This window comes from Diplotaxodon limnothrissa, linkage group LG9 (assembly GCF_057381915.1).
Source record: "Diplotaxodon limnothrissa isolate DT_005_m linkage group LG9, D_limnothrissa_male_GT1.1, whole genome shotgun sequence".
Lineage (NCBI taxonomy): Eukaryota > Metazoa > Chordata > Actinopteri > Cichliformes > Cichlidae > Diplotaxodon > Diplotaxodon limnothrissa.
In genome coordinates this window covers 2,831,855-2,854,989 of record NC_140604.1, presented here as the reverse complement: position 1 = coordinate 2,854,989, position 23,135 = coordinate 2,831,855, and the positions used below count along the sequence as shown (strand labels likewise).

The window sequence follows — 23,135 nt, the reverse complement described above, 5'->3', positions numbered from 1 at the left end:
ATAAGGAGCATAAAAGCTGAATGCAGCTTCTCCGTGTCTGGTTCTGACTCTGGGAACTGATAAAAGACCGGATCCAGATGACCTGAGGGATCTGGAAGGTTCATACTGGGTCAGGAGGTCACTGATGTATTTTGGTCCTAAACCATTCAGAGCTTTATAGACCAGCATCAGAACTTTAAAGTCTATCCTCTGACGGACAGGCAGCCAGTGTAAAGACCTCAGAGCTGGACTGATGTGGTCCACTTTTTTGGTCTTAGTGAGGACTCGAGCAGCAGAGTTCTGAATGAGCTGTAGTTGTCTGACTGATTTTTTAGGTAGACCTGTAAAGATGCTGTTACAGTAGTCAAGCCTACTAAAGATGAATGCATGGACTAGTTTTTCCAGGTCCTGTTGAGACATCAGATCTTTTATCCTTGAAATATTCTTGAGGTGATAGTAAGCTGATTTTGTTATTGTCTTAATGTGTTTTTCTAAGTTTAGGTCTGCATCCATCACTACACCCAAATTTCTCGCCTGGTTTGTGGTTTTTAGGTGTATAGATTGAAGTTCTCTGGTGACCTGTAATCGTTTTTTCTTTGGCGCCAAAGACTATTACCTCAGTTTGTTTTTGTTTAGCTGGAGAAAATTGTGGCACAGCCAGTCATTAATTTTCTTCAATGCATTTACCAAGAGCCTGTACAGGGCCTCGGTCTCCTGGTGACACTGTGATATATATTTGTGTGTCATCTGCATAGCTATGATAGTTTATTTTGTTGTTCTTTATAATCTGTGCCAGTGGGAGCATGTAGATGTTAAACAGAGGGGGTCCCAAGATGGAACCTTGGGGAACTCCACATGTGATACTTGTCTGCTCAGATGTGAAGTTACCTATTGTTTTCTAAGTATGTTTTGAACCAGTTTAGTACAGTTCCTGAAAGACCTGCCCAGTTCTCCAGTCGTTTGAGTAATATGTTGTGGTCAACTGTATCAAATGCTGCACTGAGATCCAGTAAAACTAAGACTGACATTTTTCCACTGTCTGTATTCAGACATATGCCATTAAACACTTTGGTCAGAGCAGTTTCAGTGCTGTGGTTCTGACTGGAAGACATCATAGCAGTTATTCTGTGTTAAGAAGTAACTGAGCTGTTGAGAAACTGCTTTTTCAATGATCTTACTTAAAAATGGGAGATTTGAGATCGGCCTGTAGTTGTTCATTTGTGTCTTGTCAAGATTGTCCTTTTTCAGTATAGGTTTTATTACAGCAGTTTTTAGTGGTTCTGGAAACACACCTGACATTAAAGAAAAGTTGACGATCTGTAACAGGTCTGACTCTAAAGTCTTTGAGACCTTTTTGAAAGAACTTGTTGGCAGGACATCTAAACAGCAGGAGGAGGAGTTCAGTTGACCTAAGATGTCCTCCAGGTCTTTGCTGTTAATAGGATGAAACTGTTTCATGGTGTTTGAACAGTTTTTTGGTGGACACAGTACATATTCTGAATCTGCTGTTGATGTACCAATTGCTTGTCTAATTTTTTGGATTGGACAAGGACAGCAGATGATGTTACAATAAATGTTACATTTTGCAAAGCTACCAGTTTGGAAATAACATGCTTATTTGTATAATTCTGGTTCAAATCAGATGAGATTTAGTGGTTTGCAGTAGACTGGTGAGTATATACACGTGATGCTTTTCTGTACTCCCTGATCCATCATGCACACACTTGGATATGCACCCCTCTTTAAAAACACAGCATAAAAAAGATGGGCGTCACTACCATTACTTCATGAAGTGATTTCAGGATTTTGAAGCCTCTGCAGCTTCAGCTGGCACCATCCAGATTCCAGAAACATTATCCTTCCCGCAGCCCCTAGATTGCAGCAATGCAAAGAATGGATGCAAACAGGCCAAACACAGTAATTAAGTAATGTACTGTATTACTTTTAATAAAAGTGTTCTGTGTAATATGTGTAATAGATTACTTTTTTTGAATAATAACCCAACACTGATCACAACGAAGAGAGGAAATCCCTCCAACGTGTATAAACATGCAGTTAATTTGCACAAATGTAATGTCTTAGTGATGCTGGTAGCTCTCAGACTGGAGCTAGTTAGAACACAATGAGAATCAATAAGAGAATTGATAAGGAATCGAATAATGGAATCGGAATCACTAAATTCTCAGCTACTATGTAAAGTGAAACGATAACCTGACAGCTGATCTATTGATCTGTCTTTGCTAAGAAGAGTAGGAAATAATAAACAAAACAAGATGTTTGAGCTTGTCAAAAAGAGGAGAGACAGAGAAGCAAGAAACGTGAGAGATCAGAAATGACAGCATGAAAAGCACAGACAGCGGCTGCAGTCGTTGTTTTTAACACTTGGTTTCACTTCAGTTCTCTTCACTTGTACTAAAGCAGAATGGCCATCCCTGGACTGGAGCACACAATGAACGCACCAGCAGTGCTGGACCATACACCCCACCTAACACGATATCCAGTGTTGTCTTTAATCTTTGTGATTCAATAAACTGAAAGGGTGACTTTGACCCATCTAAGGCAGCAAGAGGTGGCGATCTCCTCCAGGTGGGGCAGGGGGCAGCTAATTGTTTTGTTTTTTTTGGCTAGCTGAACTTCCTGCAAGGCTATGATGCAGTATGTGAGTACACTCTCAATGGTTATTCTGTAGAACGCCACCAGTAGCCTCTGCTTCAGGACCCTCAGAAAGTGTGAGGGGGGAGTGAGTTGGGGGGGCAAGTTTTTTTTTTTTTTTTTTTTTGTTTTTTTTTCTTTTTGGCCTGTCCCGTTTGGCTCTTTTGCCATCAGAATTGTTGTCTAAAGGCAAAGAAAGATGCCCAACGGATTTACTTTACCAAACTGACCATCCCAGCCTTGCCGTAATGGTCCATTTGATTCACCTTTTATTGTTTATTTTATTTTCACTTACTGAATACGGGACAGACTTGACAGGGGGAAAGAAGGGGAGAAAGAAAGAGGGAAAGAGAAACAGCTGAGAAGAGGGACGGGGGAGAAGGGCAAAAGACAAAAACCAACAGAACGGGCAGAGAAAAAAAATGCATATATCAATCACCTGGGTCACCTGCTGAGAAAGAAAAAAGAAAGCAAGCAGAAGAGAACAAGAGTAATAGAATAAACAACATCACAATGATATATGGGAATATGACAGTAAATACTAAATGTTAAACATTATTGTGCAGCACATAAGATCAACAGAACACAGTGTGCTTTGAGGTAGGAGCCAAAAAGGGTGTAGTTTGTGGGTGTGATCACCCGTGTGTACACCTGTGAGCATGGACGCGCTTGTTTTTTTAAAAGGTTCCTTCATGTAATAATCTGCTAGAGGGTGTGGGGGGGCCACAGCCCCGTCCTCCAGGGCGTGAAGCAGGTGTGGAGGAGATCAAAACTCCAGACATCCAGAGGCCCCCAGAACACAAGAGACCAAGGAAGACCAACAGAGGGGCAGCTGCGCCACTGTCCCGGAAAGAGCTGAGGAGAGTCCCAGATGAGGGCTCACTCAGCAGCCGCGGAGCAGAAGCCAGGGGGAGTTGCAGTGACGCGCCCGTGAGCTCCGCCGGCAGCCAGCTGCGCCTGAGTGACCGAGCCCCAGGCCGAGAGGCCGGGGGCACCCCACCTCCGAAGTGGCCCGAGCGAGCCCCAGGCTCCAGGCCCCGATAAGCGGCCACCAAGGAGTGAGCCGGTGTGTACCTGGACGCCCATCCCCGGACACAAAGAACCACCAACGCACCGATGTCTGAGGGGGTCCGCCACTGGCAGGGGAAGTGGTGGTAGGGGGAGATAGGCCTCCAAACCTTGGAGGGCCTGAGATGTCCCCAGAGAGGTGGCGTCTGACACCCAACCTGACATATAGACACAGACATACAGGCACACACAGATACAAACATCCATTCCCACCCTCATGCTCTCATATGCACTTACTCCACACTCAACCAACGTGGAGACAGACATAAAGAGACGTTGTACACACGATCACACTCCCCAAGCGTACTCTACAAACCGGGTCTAGGTGCCCCCGCCCCTGGAGGGGGGAACTGCACCCAGACCCAGGTGGTGTTTCCCTTTTCCCTGCGGTGGGGGGAGGCAGACCGCCCTGACTCTGCAGCAGCAGGAAGGCTCCACACTCCAGACCGCAGTCGGACGGCCAACTCCTCCTCCTAGTCCTAGCCCCCCCGGTCCAGCAGGTCGCAGAGAATGGGGGTGAGAGAAGACTCCAAACCTCCCTCCACCCGCTCATTGTAGTGTTGATGCATGTGTGTTCTAAGGTGCATTTAAAACCCAGGAGGGCTTGGAGCTACCTGCCAGAGAGCAGCAGGTAAGCGCATGGTCCCTCCTGCTAGCCCTCAATGTCTACGTGTATTTAAAATTGAGAGGTGGGCAACGATGCCAGGGGTGGGGTGTACACCCTGATGGTACTTTGGACTCCGTGTATCGTGCCCACCCCCAAGATCCTATATGTATGTGTAATGAGAGTGTGAGTAATGTGAATGTCTAAGTTGTGGGATAAAATTGAGGCAGAGGCAGCCAGAAGGGGACAGAGGGGGGGGTAGCCTCCTCTGCACCCTGGTGACATACCCCTACTCCAAGGCCCTGCATGTGTGGGTGGTTGTGGTGGAGCGGGAAGAGGGAGGCAGCTGGAGATGGGGAGGGAAGGAAGGGAGGGGCAAGTGACCCCTCCCTGGGGCCAGCTCCCCCGCTGACCCCAGTAGGCACCCCCATACTCCGCGACCCGCCAGGGAAAGGGGGCCCAGGCCCATCCAGACCGGGCCCAGTGCAGCAGCGCCGCCCGGCCCCACAGAGCCCGGGACAGTCCACCCAACCCCACCACAGAGAAAACTGCACCCACCCCACCATCCACTCATCTTCCAGACTACATAAGACAATAAACACCCAGGCTGAGATCTTTTCTCCAGTCTCTTTGAGAGAGCTTTGCAGATTATTTTAAGGTCTACATTTATAAGGGATATTGGACGATAGCTTGAGGGATATACAGGGTCTTTGCCTGGTTTTAGCAGGAGATTAATGTTTGCAGAATTCATATTTGATGGAAGTCTGCCCTTTTCTTTAATTTCCAACAACGTTCTGTAGAAAACTGGTGCTAGAATCGACCAGAATTCTTTGTAGAATTCTGCAGGAAAGCCATCTGGACCTGGAGCCTTATTATTGTGCATACTTATCAGGGCTTCCTGGAGTTCACCTGGTGTCAGTGGTGAATCCAGTGCCATTGCTTGAGTGTCCAATAATTTTGGAAGAGTTATGTTGTCCAAAAACTGATCAATTTCTTTTTTAGATGGGTTTATTTGTGGTGAATACAACGTTTTATAGAAATCCCTGAAAATGTTGTTTATTTGTATCGGATCATATGTTGTGTTCCCCGATAAATCTTTAGCAGCACATATAGTTGTTTTTTCTTTATTTATTTTTAGCTGGTTTGCTAGAAATTGACCGGATTTATTACCATGTTCATAATTTTGTAGGCGTAGTCTTTGTACTAAGAATTTTGTTTTTTTATCAATTATCTCATTTAATTCTAGTTTTGTTTTGCGTATTTTGTTCAATGTTTCCTGATCTTGGTGGGACGCGTAGGCTTCTTCTAGTGATTTGATGTTTTTTTCTAATTCCTGAATATTTTTGTTTTCTTTTTTCTTTTTATGTGATGAGAAAGAAATTATTTTACCTCTCATCACAGCTTTCCCTGCTTCCCATAGAACAGAAGCTGATGTTTCGGGAGTGTCATTATAGTCCAAATATGAAGTCCACTCTTTTTTAAAATATTTAATAAAGTCTTCATCTTTAAGTAGTGATATATTAAATCTCCAGTTTTTTCTTGGCGTAGTATTATTCTTGTGCATTAGTGTTAAAGATACAGGACCATGATCGCTGACAGCTATAGGGTGAATCTCAGTGTCTGAAATGTCGTTCAGCAGTGAGCTGCTGACCAAAAAATAATCCAGACGAGAGTAGGAGTGATGAACATGTGAGAAAAAAGTATATTCCTTACTGGTGGGGTGAAGGGAGCGCCATGCATCGCAAAGACCAAAGTCACTCATATACTGTTTGATTATATTTGTGGACTGCCAATTACGCTGAGTTCCCGCTGTATTGAGCCTATCCATGTCTTCATTTAGTCCAAGGTTGAGGTAGCCTCCAAGAACAAGTGTGCCATCTAAGTGTTCAGAGAGTGCACTGAAAAAACCGTGAAAGAATGAGGGATCATCAACATTTGGACCATATACACTTGCAATACATAGCTTTTTATCACGTATAGATAGTTTAATGATTAAGAATCTGCCCTCTGGATCTATAACTGTATCGAGTACTGTGAAATTAATATTTTTATGTATTAAAATTGCTGCTCCCCTTTGTCTAGAATTATAACAAGCTGAGAACACATTGGGAAACTCAGGTGTTTTAAGTTCATTCGAACCTCTAAGAGGTCTGTGGGTCTCTTGTAATAGGACAACATCCGCCTGTAGTTTTTTGAGTTGGTTAAATATTTTTAACCTCTTTTCTCTGGAGCCAGCTCCATTTATATTCCATGTAATGAACCTCAGTGTACCCATAGATGTTTGTGTATAACTAGGGATGTATGCTGTGTGCGTCGCTTAGACAGGTGGAGAGAATACGTCACTTGTTCATAAATAAAGAGAAGGAGAGAGAGAAAAAATGTGTGGCGAGATGCTCCCTGAGTCTGACTTTGTGTATGCATAGTTACTAATATGAGTAGGCTTGGCTTAAGTGTGTGTGTATCTTATATGACTGTGTGCGCTGTCTGACTGATGTAAATGTGCTGCCGTTGAGCGCATGGTGCGTATGTGTCGAAATAAAGGATGTTTGTGGATGAGTGTCGAAGCAGGTGATCGAGGCAGTGAAAGGAATAAAGAAAGAAACCAAGGACAGGGGTGAGCAGCATAAAACCAAGAGGGGGAAAAGAGAGGAGGAAAAAAAAAAAAAAAAACGAGAAGAAAAAAAAAACAGAAACAAAACGTAAACATTCCAATTAAATCACTGACGGAGAGTGACGGTGTTAATTCTGCTATGAAATCACACTTTAAGATGCGATTTGATGCTGGTAAGTTAAACAGATGTTAATGCAAGTTAGTGTGAGTGGATAGGGAAATGGTGTAGCTGATTCTTATCTGGTGTGAGGTTAATACAGCCACGGAGTGATGTTGGGGTCGCGGTGGAGCTGTCCGTCCACGTACAGCCGGTCCACAGCGATGACAGCGCGGGAGCCCTTCTGGATGAAGCCGCGTCGGATTGGGAAGAGGACCCTGCGTCGTTCCAAGATCTCTTTGGGGAACTGGTCGTTCACGCTGAAGTCCGTTCCTTTTAATTCCCTGCCGCGGCTTTTCACATGTTGCTTTTGTTTGAAGTGGCCGAATTTGGCCACGATAGGACGTGGTCTCCCGGCCGTAGCCCGAATGGGGCCGAGGCGATGTACCCGATCGAAGACGATGTTCTTCACAGTGTCCTCCGGCAGCTTCAGGTGGGTTTTGATGAAGCTTTTTACCGTGGTCTCCGCGTCCTCTCCAGCGGCTTCTGGAATACCAGAAAATACCAGATTATCACGCATGCTACGAGCTTGTAGATCGATAACTGGGGGCAAGTTTTACACGCTGTGGTCTGTTTAAAAGAATTTCACTCGCTGGGCCCACGTCCTCATTTGAGGTTTGACAGCGTTTTAGTAGGTAAAGGTGATGCTTGGACATGAACTGAGCTGTGGTTTGGGGAAGGCCTCGAAGGGGACTGGCGGCGGCTCCCGGGCCTGGCAGATCATCTCCGAGGCAAGCTTTCCCAGATGAATGTGCCTGATCCCATCTGCCGGTGGATCACTGACTTCCTGACGGACAGGAAGCAGCATGTGAGGCTGGGAAAGAATGTCTCGGACTCCCGGACCATCAGCACCGGTTCCCCTCAGGGCTGTGTTCTTTCTCCTCTGCTCTTCTCCCTGTACACCAACTTCTGCACCTCCACCCACCAGTCTGTCAAGCTAATCAAGTTTGCAGATGACACCACCGTTATTGGGCTCATCTCGGATGGGGATGAGTCTGCCTACAGGAGGGAGGTTGAACGTCTGGTGTCCTGGTGCAGCCACAACAACCTGGTGCTGAATGCCCAGAAGACAGTGGAGATTATTGTGGACTTCAGGAAGCACACAGCCCCACTCCCCCCCATCATCCTGACTGACACCCCCATCACCTCTGTGGACTCATTCCGCTTCCTGGGTACCACCATCACCCAGGACCTGAAGTGGGAGCCCACCATCACCTCCGTCATCAAGAAAGCCCAGCAGAGGATGTACTTCCTGAGGCAGCTGAAGAAATTCAACCTGCCAACACGGACGATGATGCAATTCTACACCGCAATCATCGAGTCCATCCTCACCTCCTCCATCACCGTGTGGTACGCTGGAGCCACTATCAGGGACAAACAGAGACTGCAGCGTGTTGTGCGCTCTGCTGAGAAGGTGATTGGCTGCAGACTCCCATCTCTGCAGGACCTGTACACCTCCAGGACACTGGGGCGTGCAGCTCGGATCTCAGCTGACCCCTCTCACCCTGGACACAGTCTGTTTGACCTGCTCCCCTCAGGCAGGAGGCTCCGGTCCATTCGCACCAGAACCTCTCGCCATAAGAACAGTTTCTTCCCCTCTGCTGTTGGACACATGAACAATAAACGTACGACTGTTCCCACCACTAACACATGACCCTACGCTGTGTTCACTGCATCATTCCATGTTTGGCACTGATCACCACCTGCACTCATGTATATATCTTTCTACGTAGCACTTTTAATTCTTATTCTCATGTATATATCTCATGTATATCTCATGCATATATCTTTCTACGTAGCACTTTTAATTCTTATTCTCATGTATATATCTCATGTATATCTCATGCATATATCTTTCTACGTAGCACTTTTAATTCTTATTCTTACTTTTATTTTTTCATGTCTATTTAAGCGCAATTTATGACAGTATGTTTGCACTGAAGCACCGCAGCAATTTCCTAATGTTGTAAACCTGCTCAACATTTGGCAATAAAACCCTTTCTGATTCTGATTCTGATTCTGATTCTGATCCCCATGTACTAAACAGAAATGAGGAAGTTAAAGAATTGAGAACAAGGAGGGAGGGAGGGTGGGGAATGTAAATGAGAATGTACAGCTTGCAGAACTGGGGGAACCTCTGTAGATGACAACCGGAAGGAGCGTGTTTGGAGGTGTGGTCCTGCTCCTGAAATTCCGATACATAATCTCCAAGTCTTTAATCCAGGTACAGGCTGAATGTGGGAGCTTCAGGTCCAGCACTCACTGCACTACGATGGCCGGCATACTGAATGCTTACCTGTAACCTATTTACCTGAGTGTTCCAGGAGGGTCAGCGTGGTATGAAGAGTGATGGCAATAGCATCTGCAGTGGAAGGGTCGATCCTGTAGGGGTTTGAATTGTGCTGGGAGGCAGGCCTCTGTGTGCTTCTTACACCTTTTAATCCAGAAACGTAAGTGGACTATCTATTGAAGCAAGGATATTTCCAATATCTGTGACATATCCAGTGTTCTCAGTGTTAAAGGCAGATCTGTAGAGACTGTGACTTGGAAAGTAAAGTGATTTGTTAGTTGTTATTTTCAGTTGTCCCAGCACAGAGTGCTGGCATTCATCTCCATGAAGCCATCCCAGTGAGTTTGCATAGAGGTGTAAGGAACAAACAAGATGTTTTTCCAACACTGATGCTTGTCACAGATCTGGGTAACACTGCTATGTTTGGTGTTGTACAGTCTGGCTTTTAGACAGATTTGCTCTGATGCTCACTGGGCTTAGCCAGAAAGCCCCATGCTCTGCATATCAGCCCAGAGGTGGTGCAGCTGGTTTCATGCTGCACACAGACCCTCAGCCTCCTGTTAATATTACATATTAGACAGGTCGGAATAGTTATTAATAGTTTTTTTGTTTATGTTATTTTTTCTGGTAGTGGTGGTGGGCGGGGGTGTACCATGCCACACAACATGCCATTTACAGCCTACGGTAGTTTGCAACAGCCATTTCTTTTGCATCCATTCCCTTCTTATCCCTGTTGGCGGGAGGGGGATGAAGCAGACCCCCTGGACAGGTCGCCAGTCTGTCGCAGGACTAATGTAACAGAGTCATAAATCACATTGTTATAATTACACAAAATGTGTTCTAAACCCCCAAACTGCTCCTATCATACCTGACTTTTAGGACCTCCAAGCCTGTAGTTATGTTCATTATCAGTTAGAGCCCCTCCTTATTGTTTTCTTCTTCTTCTTTGGTGCAATCCTATAAATACAGTGTACCCCTTTTGCCTCTCCCCTTTTTCTACAATTCCCCTGTGGGAGAGGTGGGTGTCATTTCTTTCCAACACCTTAAAAACACACATAATTCATATTTAGCCACCCTGATGTTTCTGATTGCGATGTTAGTTCAGTTATTGTCATTATTAAGCCTGTTTTTGTAAGATGTGATAAGTGTGTAGTATGTGTGTATCATAAATGTGTTTTAGGCTCCATAAATGCTAGCATGAATATATACTCCTTGCTAGCTTGGGAGCTGTGGTGGGTTGAGCTGGAGTGGGCAAATTATTTACTTGGAGGTCTTTCTTTCTTTTACCTTTTTTATCAGGTATGTCGGATTTCATGTTGATGTTTTTGTTTTATCTTATGTCAAATATGTTACGTGTAAATGCATATTTTATGTTTAATGTAAAAATAAATGCCCTTTTTCTACAATTCCCCTGTGGGAGAGGAGCTGGAGTGGGCAAATTATTTACTTGGAGGTCTTTCTTTCTTTTACCTTTTTTATCAGACACAACGCAGAATCACACCGGTTACACTAACACATAGAGACAGACAACCGTTCGGACTCACATTCACACCTATGGGCACTGACGCTCTGACGCTCTGTTCTCTGAAAAAGACCTGTTGTATAATTCTGAAATGTACATTATTTTTCAGTTTTGGGTAACCCTACCCTTTTGTAACCTCTGGCAGTTAAACCAGTTAAGTCACCACTTACCTTTGTACCATCAAGCTATTCATTGGACTTGAACCACTTGAATAGCAAAAAAAACAGAAAAATGAGGGTGTTATAAAACGTTTGACAGGTGGTGTACCTGTCGGACTGAAAACACCTGAATTTTAAGATTTTGACATATCAAACACGGTTGTTTGATATGTTGCAGGCACTTCCAGTTTCATAATGGGGAAAGGCTCTCCTTCTGTTTCTGCACTGGTCCCATGTCCTGCTGTTTGGGTTGAAAATGCAAACTCATCATAGTTTAAAGATTCAATATTAAATCTTAAAGGTTGATTTTAATTTTAATTTCATTCATATAAGTTTTATGCTACTCTTCATGCTGTGCTTGTCCCCACAGAAATATAAATGACTGAATAAGTGAGTGTGTAACCATGCTGTGGTTGGGGTGTGTTTTAGTCTATTAAAAAGGTTCACAGACCCCTGAGCAGCCATAACAATCTCTTTCATAATTCATCTTACAAAGGAACAAAAAGGAAAACACTGTTGCTTATGTTGGAGAGAAAACAAATGTGCTTAAAACTGAGAGAACAGTTGTGTCATTGTTAGGAGACTTGGTTTGGTTGAAGCGACATCTGCTTTGGATAGATTTGGAACTTTTTTCTTCAATATATGAATCTGAGCACATAACTTAGTTTGATGCCAATATTTAGACCTCACTCACCTTTTTTCACTCATTATGTATTTATACACCACTCTGCATTTAATCATTAGTTATTATTTATCTCTAGCCATCTTACTCTGTGTGTCTGTTTTCTGTTAAAAGGAAACGTTTTGAATGCACAACCTTACACATGAAAACACTCCCTGCCCCTGATCAGCACAGCCATCATCATTCTGAACCACACAGGCGTTTCTAAATTCCTGCATGCTTCTATGCCTAAAATATGTCTTAAGAGAGGGTTCTGCAACCTTTTCTATCTCTGTTTTATTATTGGAAAGCACTTTGGTCAACTTTGTTGTTTTTAAAAGTGCTATATACAGTAAATAAAGTTGGATTGGATTGGATTTTCTAGCAAGATGAGCATCAACAGCTCTTCATGCCATGAGTACTTTATCATGCACCGTGGTGGCCAGTCATTGATGGGGCTGCTTGTTTTGGGCCACTGTTCAGAGCCTCCTTTTAAATGACTGCTGTGTACAGATGCATACCACACAGACGAGAGGCTTCAGTGTCTAAAAATGTCCTGGGAATCTCTTGGTGTCAGCATGCTCAAATCTTCTTCAATTTACTAGCTAGGTCTCACTGTTCTGGTAAAATGGATTGCCACTGCAAACCCAATTATTGGCTTGAGAATTGAGACGTATTGAGACGCTGGTTCAGTGTAAGTGGATTCTGTCTTACTGATGAACAGAGCTCAGTGCTTTGATATAGACTGGTGTGAAATTAAATAAGCAAGATTCAAAGAGAAGAGACTGAAAGAAGTGAGCAAGTTCATCCCTGACTGAGGAGCTGCTGAGGTCACCCTGGCCTTGTCAGCATGACTTAACCAATGGCGTATAGCTCTACAGTGAGGACGATAAGGACAGAGAGAGGGCAGAGAGGTGGTTAAGGGACTAAACAAGTAGCACATTGTCACTGTGGACCTGTCAGCTTGTGTTACAGCCAGTGAGAAAGTGGGACAAAGTGCTGCTCAGGCTTTTTGGAAATCAGGCAGCCCCTTAGCCATTTCTTGCCATTCTCAATGATGATCACAGGCAATACACTGGGGTTGCTAAAGGGTCTGGCTAATCCTAGCATGCAAGACTTTTAATAATAACCCCTGAAGTGGTAACTTACGGTAATAACATGTCCATGATCAACAATCTGAAGGTAGAGAGTAAATAGTTCTAACATTAAAAAAAATAAATCATCTGATCCTTACCAGGTAAATGTAGTCAAATAAAACCAGAAGAACACATGAAATAATACACAGTGCCATTATTTATTTAACTAAATGTAAGGAATTCTGGCCCACAAATGCTTCAGTTGTGTGGCGTTTGTGGTCATTCCTTTATGCACAGCTCTCTTGAGGTCCTACCACAGCATTTCAAGGTCTGGACATTGACTGGGCCTCACCTCTGACTCTAGAATAGTTTGGCATATATAAGAGTTTGTGGTTGACTCAGTGAATGTGGAGTACCAGGTGACCAGCATCTCCACTCATGTCTCATCTGTTCAGAGAACTTTGCTCCAAAAGTCTTGTTTGTTCAGCTTCCCATGGGAACACCTCCAATCATATTTCTTCAGAGTCTTTCTAACTGTACTGTCATGAACTTTAATATTTAATGTGCTAATTACAGCCCACAGGGTCTGAGATGGAGTTCTTGGGATTTCGCAGTTTCTCTTAGCATTGCATGGTGAGCTGAGCTCAGGTGAATTTCTGGGACTTGAACCATCTTTAATTTTCCAACTTGTGAATGGTATTTCTTACTGTAGATTATTCTAAGATAATACTTTAAACTATTTCATAACCTAGATAATTATGCATGGGCTACAAAAATGATGTAGTGGAGATATGATATTGTAGCAGCCTTACTCCGTGTGTAGCACAGCGAGAAGCTTGTTTGTGTTCTTTGCTGATATTCTAATGATGTTTGATTCCTTGGAAAGTGATTCTGTCACTACTTAAAGTGTGCTTGTAGCCGTAAAGCAAAGTGATCCACCCGCGATGCAGTAGTGTGGCCATGTATGCAGAATACATTTAACATTAAACATGAAATCAGATGGAAACTCTAAGGTCTGTCGCAGTCGTGTAAGAACCGTGTTGTAGTCCTGACAGCACACATGTATGTGGGGGACATGTAAGAACAGAGCTGTGCTGAGCATGTGGAGCCTACTCCTCCATGTCTTTTGTTGTTCCTCATAATAAAATGAGTGAAACCATGGCAACAGCACAAGTTTCTCCCATAATAAAAACAGCAGAAGATTTATCCTTTGTCCCTTTTTTACTTGTCACACTGCTTTACTGTGACATTTGCAGCCTAGCAACGGCACCTGATGATATCTGAGATGGCAGTAAAAATGCAAAAATAAATGGACGGATGGAACGTCACCACATTTCTCCCCGGGTACTCCCGCTTCCTCCAACAGTCCAATGACATGCAGTTTGTGGGGATAGGTTAACTGATCAATCTAAATTGCCCAATGGTTGTTTGTGTCTGTGTGTTGGCCCTGCGACAGACTGGCGACCTGTCCAGGGTCTACCCCGCCTCTCACCCTATGACAGCTGGCGTAGGCTCCAGCACCCTCCCGACCCTGAAAAGGATAAGCAGAAGCGAATGGATGGATATATATATATATATATATATATGTATATATATATATATATATATATACATACATATATTCGTGCTGTTAGCGTTAATCTCGTTAAAATGACGTTAATGCCATAACCGCATTAACGCGGCAAATCTCGGTTAGCGAGTTAGCGCAGATCGCCCTGTGCTGGGGCTACACACGTTAACGAGCTAACCGTGCTAACGAGTTTATATAGCAGCCACACGCTGCTATATATATATATTTATATTTGTTAATTTGAGTTTATTACAGTTTAGGTTTTAGTTTAGTTTCCCCAGCTTGCCTTGTTTCCCCACCATCTTTAGTACAGCGGCTGAAATGAACATTGCTTTCCCTTCTATTCACTTTTTATGTGTTTATGTATGCAAGAGACCGTATAAGTAACTTTTGATTTTAGGATCACAAATAGTTCTTTCAGATTATATTTGACTATTTAGCATTTGTACATGATCTCTTTCCTTATTGTGTCTTTCTTCATGCCTTCTCCTCCACTACTCTTTCTCCTCTCTCATTTCCACCTCATTGTCTTCCTCTTCAAGCTTCATCTTCTGCACCGAAGTCAGGAGATGAGGCTCTAAAAATAGTATCATTACTACAATGTACTGGCTTGTAGAAGACATCTTGAGGTTTTAATTACTAACTATACTGGTGTGGTTAAAGGTTTCCATACAGTCACAATGGGCATGAATGTCATGGTAATTTGAGTCTTTTAATGATTTCTTTGAGCTCTTCTCTTTCCAGGTAATCACTTTTTATTGTAAGTTATAAAAACAGGATTGATTGGTCAAAAACTTGGGGGAGAACTTTCGGTCTAGCAGAATCAACATCAAAGTTTTGTACCTTCCGGTGCCAACAACAGTCCAGGCAGATCATCCCCCTCAAATTCCTCAGAGAGGGGGAATTCTCCCTGCTGTTAGTGTCTGAGTGCAACGGTCTATTCTACAATGGTAAATGGTAAATGGCCTGTATTTATATAGCGCTTTTACTAGTCCCTAAGGACCCCAAAGCGCTTTACATATCCAGTCATCCATCCACCCATTCACGCACACATTCACACATATACAATACATATATGTGTACAATAAAGGATAAAACAGTGACTTTTAGCCAGCATAGTTTGATCCTCATCATCGTCAGATAGGCTCATGTGGCTCTGTTTGAAAAACAGGCTTTAAAGTGGTCAGTGCAGTGTTACTGAGCACAGTGCAGGCCCTGCATTCTTTTACTGATGTTACGACTATCACGGTGTGCAGTGTATTTCATCCCAGTACATCCCTACCAGTGTCACCATGGAAATACAGCTCCTCATATCAATGATGAGTAGCTGACGTGGTAGGGTCATCACTTCCACTCCACCTGGTGCCAGTCGCGTTGGTGTTGAGTTTTATTTGGTTATATTTTATCAGTTGTCTAATGTAAGAGATCTATCGTGTGGACTCTTCCAGTGGCTCCAGAGTGCGATGCTTTACATTCACCTAATGAGTGAAAGCAGCCTGGTTTGATCCCTGGAGGAACCAAATACACTGCTTAGTTAACTGTCCCAACAGACTGGGAAATAAAGTATTTGCAGGGAAAAACTTGGACATATGAGAGAAAGTGAGTTATGGCGCTATGATTTATGACAGGGGAAGTAAGAAAAAAATTGGCTTGGTTTGTCCCCAGTATACCTTTTTTGCTTTCTTCTGACTAGTGCTTGTGCTAGGTCCTCATCGGGGTCAGAGTTTTCTCCAGCACCAGGTCCCACTGACTACTTTGTCCTTTCACATATGTATCTATTACTATTACGCTGCATCGGCTCACTCACAGCATGGCTGTTATGTAATTTCTTCTTCGTCTTCTTCTGTTTTACTGACAGCTGGCAACCCATTTAATTAGAGCAGGTAGTTGTACTGCCCTCTAGTGGAAGAGAATGTAATTGTTCTGCCCGATACCCACACCGATCGCTTAGATTACTAATCAGGTGGAACCAGATAATCTTCCACGGCACACCTGATCATTTCTCACGGCACACCTATGTGCCGCGGTGCAGTGGTTGGGAAACACTGCCTTAGCTGAAGAGGAGTGACTGCGTCAACCACCGTACCTGTTTTTACTGGTCACCTCGGGTTTCTATCACTTTTCACTGGTTCCCTAAGCCACCGTAGTTTTTGTGTCTAAAAGCTATTATGTTCTCTAGTGGCATGATCTTTCATATTTTTCTCCTCATGAAGAGAAATCCCACATCCAGACCCAAACATGAGTGTGTCTGCTAACAGGAACTGTGTGTTTAATAAAGTGTGATATTACTCGGTGCCACACACATGTCAGTGATTCACTGACTGTTACACTGTTACACTGTTACACTGTTCTTTCATTCCACAAACACACACTGGCTTCTTTTGCATCAGTTACACATTCACCATTCTGCTGCTCACTGGCATCAGTGTCTGAAAACAATAATAAATACAGTTTATTTATAATTAATTTTAATGTTGCATTGAAGCTGCCTGACGTAAACAGCTGTTTAGAAAATTACTTGTTTGAAAGGTTTCCATCCGTCCCTGATTTAGACGTTTGCTCCAGCTCTTCAGACCTCACCCTGGGGACTGGAAGACTTCTATAGTGTAAGGATCAGTGGCCTGCCATGTTTGTCTGTAGCAGCTTTCTTTGGCTAATAGTCAACTTTAGAGAGTTGCATAGAAAGTGGGCTCGGTCCTGTTTTCAAAAGCATACATATTTGCACATAGACAGGCTTGAGTCCTTTTGTGTATTCAGCAGCTGTGTCACTAGTGATGGAGCCCACTGAGAGAGCACTGGTACGAATGACTGACAAAATAACACCACCCACACTAGCAGCACCCACTCACAGGTAAAGTGCTGCTCCTTTCAGTAATCTGTTTTCTTTGTCTTTGTGTATGTGGCCCCTATTTCTCCTAGATCACAGTGACAGAGACTGTGCTGTTTCTGGTCCAGTACACGTCCAAGGAGTTTGACCGTTTAGAGAAGACGGTGGCCACCGGAGACTGCTGTTACCTCAACCCACTGGTACGCAGGACATTCCGCTTCCTCGGTAAGTTTTAGGCGTGTGTATGCTTGTTTCTGTTACTTCACCTGTCAAAGCTGAATGTTTTTCTATAAGTCTGTGAGAAAACTGGCCACATGTGACATTCACATAATAAACTAGTTAGTTGAGTTTGTTGATCAGGTCCTTTGATCAACAAACACACTTTTTCCCACTAAACTGAAAAACTAAGATCGACTACAGGAACAGCACTGATGTTTTGGACGCTAGAAACAACTTTTCTTTCACTCAACCTGAACTAATCGTCTCAGTAAAGCTCCACCTGTTTGCTCTTTGCATTGTGTAACTGTGCCAGCGTCATCATTGCTGCTGCTGTTGGGTTATCAGTGTTTCTGATTAAAACTGGGGGCTCCTGAATACGTTTGTGTTGCAGGTCTGTTTTTAGTGGCAAATGTGGGTGCGTTTGCATTTCCACAGTGACAGTGGTGCTCTACAGAGCCATGCCTTAAACGAAGAGAAAGACCTCTTGGATAAGTATTATTTAAACCATGAAAGGACATTCATTACCTTTAAGTCCAACTACTTGTTCTAGCCTTGCCAGGAGAATATTGTGATCAACCGTAGGGCTGTGCGATATGACCAAAATCTCATATCCCGATATAAGACATCTATCATCCCGATAACGATATAAATCACAAGAATTTAACATTTTCTGTAAATTCTGTGAATCTCAGGCAGATTGACTTGCATTGAAGTGTTTCCAGCTGGGCGTCATGTACCTGGAGTTGAGACTTTTAACCGATGCATGAAACGATACATTTTTAGACATAAGTTGTAACGGCCGTTGTTTTCTTTGTGAGTATTTATTACACGGCGTGCTGCCGGGAAAAGCCTGCTCTAACGTTTGAGTCTAAGGTTTATTTTTTAGCACCCGATGGCTCTTTTTTGCTTCTCATCCATAAATGCTCTCCATACTCTTTCATGGGATTTAGTTTATTTTGAAAAGTCTCAACAGGATTTTGAGCTTTATTGTAAAAGGTATGCAAAACAAACAAGCAGACGGCGGAGCCACGCCATTTTTTTACCGTCTTGGTTGCTAACGACAACGTGTAAAAACAGGCACTTGTCCGTCCGTAGTGTGGTTATATTAAATATAAGACAAAGAGAGAACTTTAAGAAACTAATATAGCCACTACAGTGACCATCAAAATGATGAAAAACTAGAAAAATTTGCATTTCCTGCGAAAATGCTGTGTGGATGCCTTAACGCTGAAGATGTCTGCTGAAAAAAGCAGAAAAGGTTGAAAAAAAAAATGTTACCCTGAGCAGGATTCGAACCTGGCCCTTCTGGTACTCAAGGCAGGCACATATCTCTCTGCGCCACAGTCTTTCTCACAAAGAAGAGGTGGAGAGACTGACAATTGTGCTGAAATGAGCAGAAGCTGCGGAGAATAGACTACTTGCACTAGGGCATGTGACGTATTTCCGTTTCCAAATAGTACCGCTTGTGCGTTTCCGGTACGTTTGCTTATCTATCGGTAGCTATGCTAATGTCGCTTCAGAATGAGTATAAAAAGGAAAGTATTTAAAACAGAACATTTTCAAAAACAGGAGAAGAAATACTCCGAGCATTGCTGTGTCCCACTTTGTTCAGCTTCAGCCAAATTTAACGGCATACTAAGTTTTCATGCCTTTCCGACCCATTCCGACTTGAGAAGACAATGGCTGGTAAATATACGCCGGGATCATTTCACGATTACCTCTCACACCAGGGTCTGCTGCAGACACTTTGCCAGTGATCAACTCATAGAGCCAACAACCCTCGATGGTCGAAGGCGGCTTATTAAAGGTGCTGTACCAACACTTTTTGAGTGGAATGGCTATAAAGTTGAACCACCGCGGCGTAGTGTTTGGGAGAGAACGGAGCGACGCCCTGAACTAGTTCCTCCTGACGATCAAGAAGAGCACAGTCTTACAAGAGATCATGACTACTGCTCAATCCCTGAGCCATCTGCATTGGACATATCTGCATCAGCTGCAGAAGACCTGTCCAAAGACGTGGAGACTCTGAGGAAGAAAATACAGGAGTTACGTGTCCAGCGAGAATTTGGGTTACAGCGTTTTGCTGGCTCCGACACTGACATCCGATTCTATACCAGGTACATCTAAGTTCTATTCAAGCTAACTGTTTAAAATATACCAAGGTCACCATCAGTTAAATTTCGAAAGTTTTTCCAGTCTTAATGAAAACAAAATAGAAATTTACTTTTTCTCTGCTGATTGTATGTTTTATGTAGATGCTTTAGTATTTAAACGATATCCTAATGCTACAGGTAAAATACAACACCAAATACTCTTAATCAGACTATTTTATACAGCATTCCATTAGCATATTTGTCACAGTTCACATTATTTTTATGTCAGTGTGTAATGTTAATTAATGATTGACACGATGTATGTCTCTCTCGTGAATAGATTTCCAAGCTATGATCATTTGATGGCATTCTGGGTTTTGATTGAGCCTTGCATCTATAAAATGATCCGGGTTTCAAGAGCCAAGTCAGCTGCCAATCGGAACGAAGAAGTGTTGACACCTGCACGCACATCAACAGTAGGTTATGGGTTTGTTGGTAGTTAGAACTAGAGGTGTAATGTTATTGTATTTATGTACAATAACATTACATTATGTACATTATGACTCAGTATCCTTTACATACATACACCTGTGCACTACAGCACCTCATTGTTTACCCCATGGTACAGTATGGTATGCCTAACCATTACAAAACATTTAGCCAAGAAAAGAATAATTTTACTAGTTCATAGCTTAAGGAGTAACATTTTCCCTTTTGTTTTCACCTTCCAGAGGCAGCTGCTACAGCCAATTGATGAGTTTTTTCTTTTCCTGGTTTTCCTGTCAGTTGGTTTGAAGGAGAGGGACCTGGCACACCGCTTTAACATACACCAGTCCACAGTGAGCCGCATTATTGCAACATGGACAAATTTTCTTGCCACTGCACTGGGGTCTCAGTGCATCTGGCTTACACGTGAAGAAGTGCAAGCTTACCTCCCTGAGGAATTCAAAGATTTCTCAGACACCCAGATGATCCTTGACTGTACAGAGCTGAGGTGTCAGACACCATCCTCACCACTTCTCCAAAGTGAAATGTACTCTTCGTACAAATCCCACTGTATGATGAAAGCCCTGGTTGGCATAGCTCCACATGGTCCAGTGACATTCATCTCTAATCTGTATGCTGGTTCGGTTAGTGACAAGGAACTATTCAAACAATCAGGCATTGCTGAGAAGTTGACTGAAGACATGGCAGTGATGGTAGATAAGGGCTTCCTAATCACTGATTGTTGTAAATGCAAAGTGTACTGCCCACCTTTTCTATCTAAGCAGAAGCAGATGCCAGCATACCAGGTTAAGGAGACGCAGGCCATAGCCAGACTCAGGGTGCATGTGGAGCGAGTCATTAGGAGGATCAAACAGAACAAACTTTTTGATAGCATCATTACCATGTCACATGTTTATAATATCAACCAACTGTTTGCAGTGGCATGTATGCTGTCAAATTACCAGAACACAGCATTAGTTAAAAAATGGGTTAAGTGAGACAAGATGGATTTTTCCCAAGACACCAGTGCCAGTAACTTATGGAAAATGACCTGCAGCTGAGGCCACTACAGTTGCATTTCTTCCTTCTCAGCTGACAATACTTGATTACAGAACTGGTACTTGAGTGCCGATAGTTGAGTTTCAGTTATTGATAATTCAAATTCATTGCAAATGTTTAATGTTAATAATACTGTTTAATTATACTACTATTATTACTATTCAGATTCAACAAAACTATTTATCAAAATTATAAAGTAAATCACTAAATCGTTTTAAAACCATAAGTGACATTGAACTTTTGTAACATCAAAAATACCATTTGTCATTTTCTACAGTTCAGTTATTGTCTAAATGTATATCAGTATGCTAGGCATGGAGTTTTAAATACTTACCATGTAAATAAGTTCTGCACAAATTCAATGTTTTAATGTGTGTTTTTAAAAATTAAATTGATGCCATTGCTTAAATAACAGTTTATTGATGTCACATAAAAGTAACATGTAACAACAAAAGAATTCATGAAATATATTGAAAATAAAACATCAGTTATTTTGTTCCAGCCAGCCTGAAGGATCTGTTTTTCTTTTTGCTGTTTTCACTGTTCATTTTTTCAAACAAAGGTATCTTGGCATATATATGTAAAAAAAGAAATAGTCTGCCTTTTCTCTGATTGCATTGTGCACATCTATATCCATGTATATTCTTTGCACTAGGTAGTCCTCTTGTGCCCACACAACAAAGTCACACCACTGCATCCCACTGATGAGCAGTTGTCCTTGCACTTGCCAGTAATATGCGTGGCTCTTTTTTAGTTTAGGGGTACCACATTCCATCTGCACATATTTGCAGTCAATAAAGTTTTGTACATTGGGACATTTGAATTCGACGAAGCCAAACTGGGGGTATTCATTGGGGTCAAAAACAACACCATCAGGAGATGCAGCAAGCCAGGGGGCAATGGGGTGAATGACCAGACCACAGGGTGAGTAGTTAACATTCATTAGCCTACTATACTCTGCTGCTATTGCAGGCTCCATCTCAGTTCCTCTCCTCATGTCTGCTGTCTGCCTTGTTCCCTTCAATATACGCTCTGCTAGTGACTCGGCCGAGCTCTGGCCTCTGACGTGACACACCTCCCGAAACCTAGAGGCAGTCACTCTGGGCCTGCGGAGCTGATGCCACTCAGACGAAGAGCTTTGCTCACGTGTAGCTTCCTCTATTTTGTGATCCATTTCCAGAGTTACAGACAAGCTTTTCAGATGCAGAAGCTCTTCTTCTGAGCACACAAACACGCAATCTGATGGCAAGATGTCATACCCCTCCAGAGGCAAGTGCGGTGTTGGTGGTGCATCGCGGTGTAGTGTGATGTACCGGGTTGTCAAAACCGGCTGCTGATATGACAGAACACTGCCCTCCTGCACCAGCCCAAAGGCACTTTCCACAAGGGGCTTGTCAGGTCTCATGTTCATTGTGGTCACAAGTGGCCTGTCCTCAATATTAAATTTTGCATATGCCTCCGTTATTCTGAACAAGCAGGGATCTGGTAACGGACCCACCATGCCTCTGTAGAAGCCACTCCTAAAGAAAACATCAATGACAATAATGTAAGGGAGAAGGTTATTATACTGAACAACAACTAAACTAAAAACTAAAAGGTGTAAAACAGTGGTGCATAAGTTAGAGACTGGGATGTATATGTACATGACTGAGTTAGCCGTCTTCAGAAAGTGTAATGTTGTATGTAAATTAATACCTATTCTGACACATGTATGTATGAAAAAAATAGCAACATACATTTGTAACACATGAAACCAAATTTTACAAATGTAATTACCGTACTCCAGTCTGGGCCATCCTATTTGGTACTGACTTAGTGAAGATCATGGAGTTGATGGGTCCTGGCCTCACACCCTAACAGAAGACACATTTACTATGGATGGTGTTGCTGTTCATATGTAAACATGGACTAATTCAAAAACTTTAACCTCATTTAAATTACCACTGTCCGTGGCTTGTGCCATTGCTGTTCAGATTCCGTGCAGCTATGCACAGGGGGGACAACCGGCACTCTGAGTTGTGTAGTGTGCTGTTTGGAAGAGCAATGCCACTGTGTGATTGCACATAACAGCGCCTGCCACACAGGAGCACTGGCTATGTGTCA

General features: G+C 43.0%; 2 protein-coding genes across 4 annotated transcripts in view; both read left to right on the top strand.

Moving 5' to 3' along the window:
• Positions 1–23,135, top strand: part of plppr5b (phospholipid phosphatase related 5b) — a 126,200-nt gene that overhangs the window by 21,524 nt on the left and 81,541 nt on the right. For all 3 annotated transcript variants that reach the window (XM_085362580.1, XM_085362579.1, XM_085362578.1), the window contains one exon: positions 17,268–17,400. In XM_085362580.1, the coding sequence (XP_085218706.1) occupies positions 17,268–17,400 (133 nt within the window). The remainder of the gene's footprint in view (positions 1–17,267; positions 17,401–23,135) is intronic.
• On the top strand, positions 17,411–21,136 carry LOC146624977 (uncharacterized). The gene is made up of 3 exons (XM_085362576.1): positions 17,411–19,511; positions 19,828–19,963; positions 20,219–21,136. Exons 1-3 carry the CDS (start codon positions 18,916–18,918, stop codon positions 20,969–20,971), a joined length of 1,485 nt encoding a protein of 494 aa, XP_085218702.1. The 5' UTR covers positions 17,411–18,915; the 3' UTR covers positions 20,972–21,136.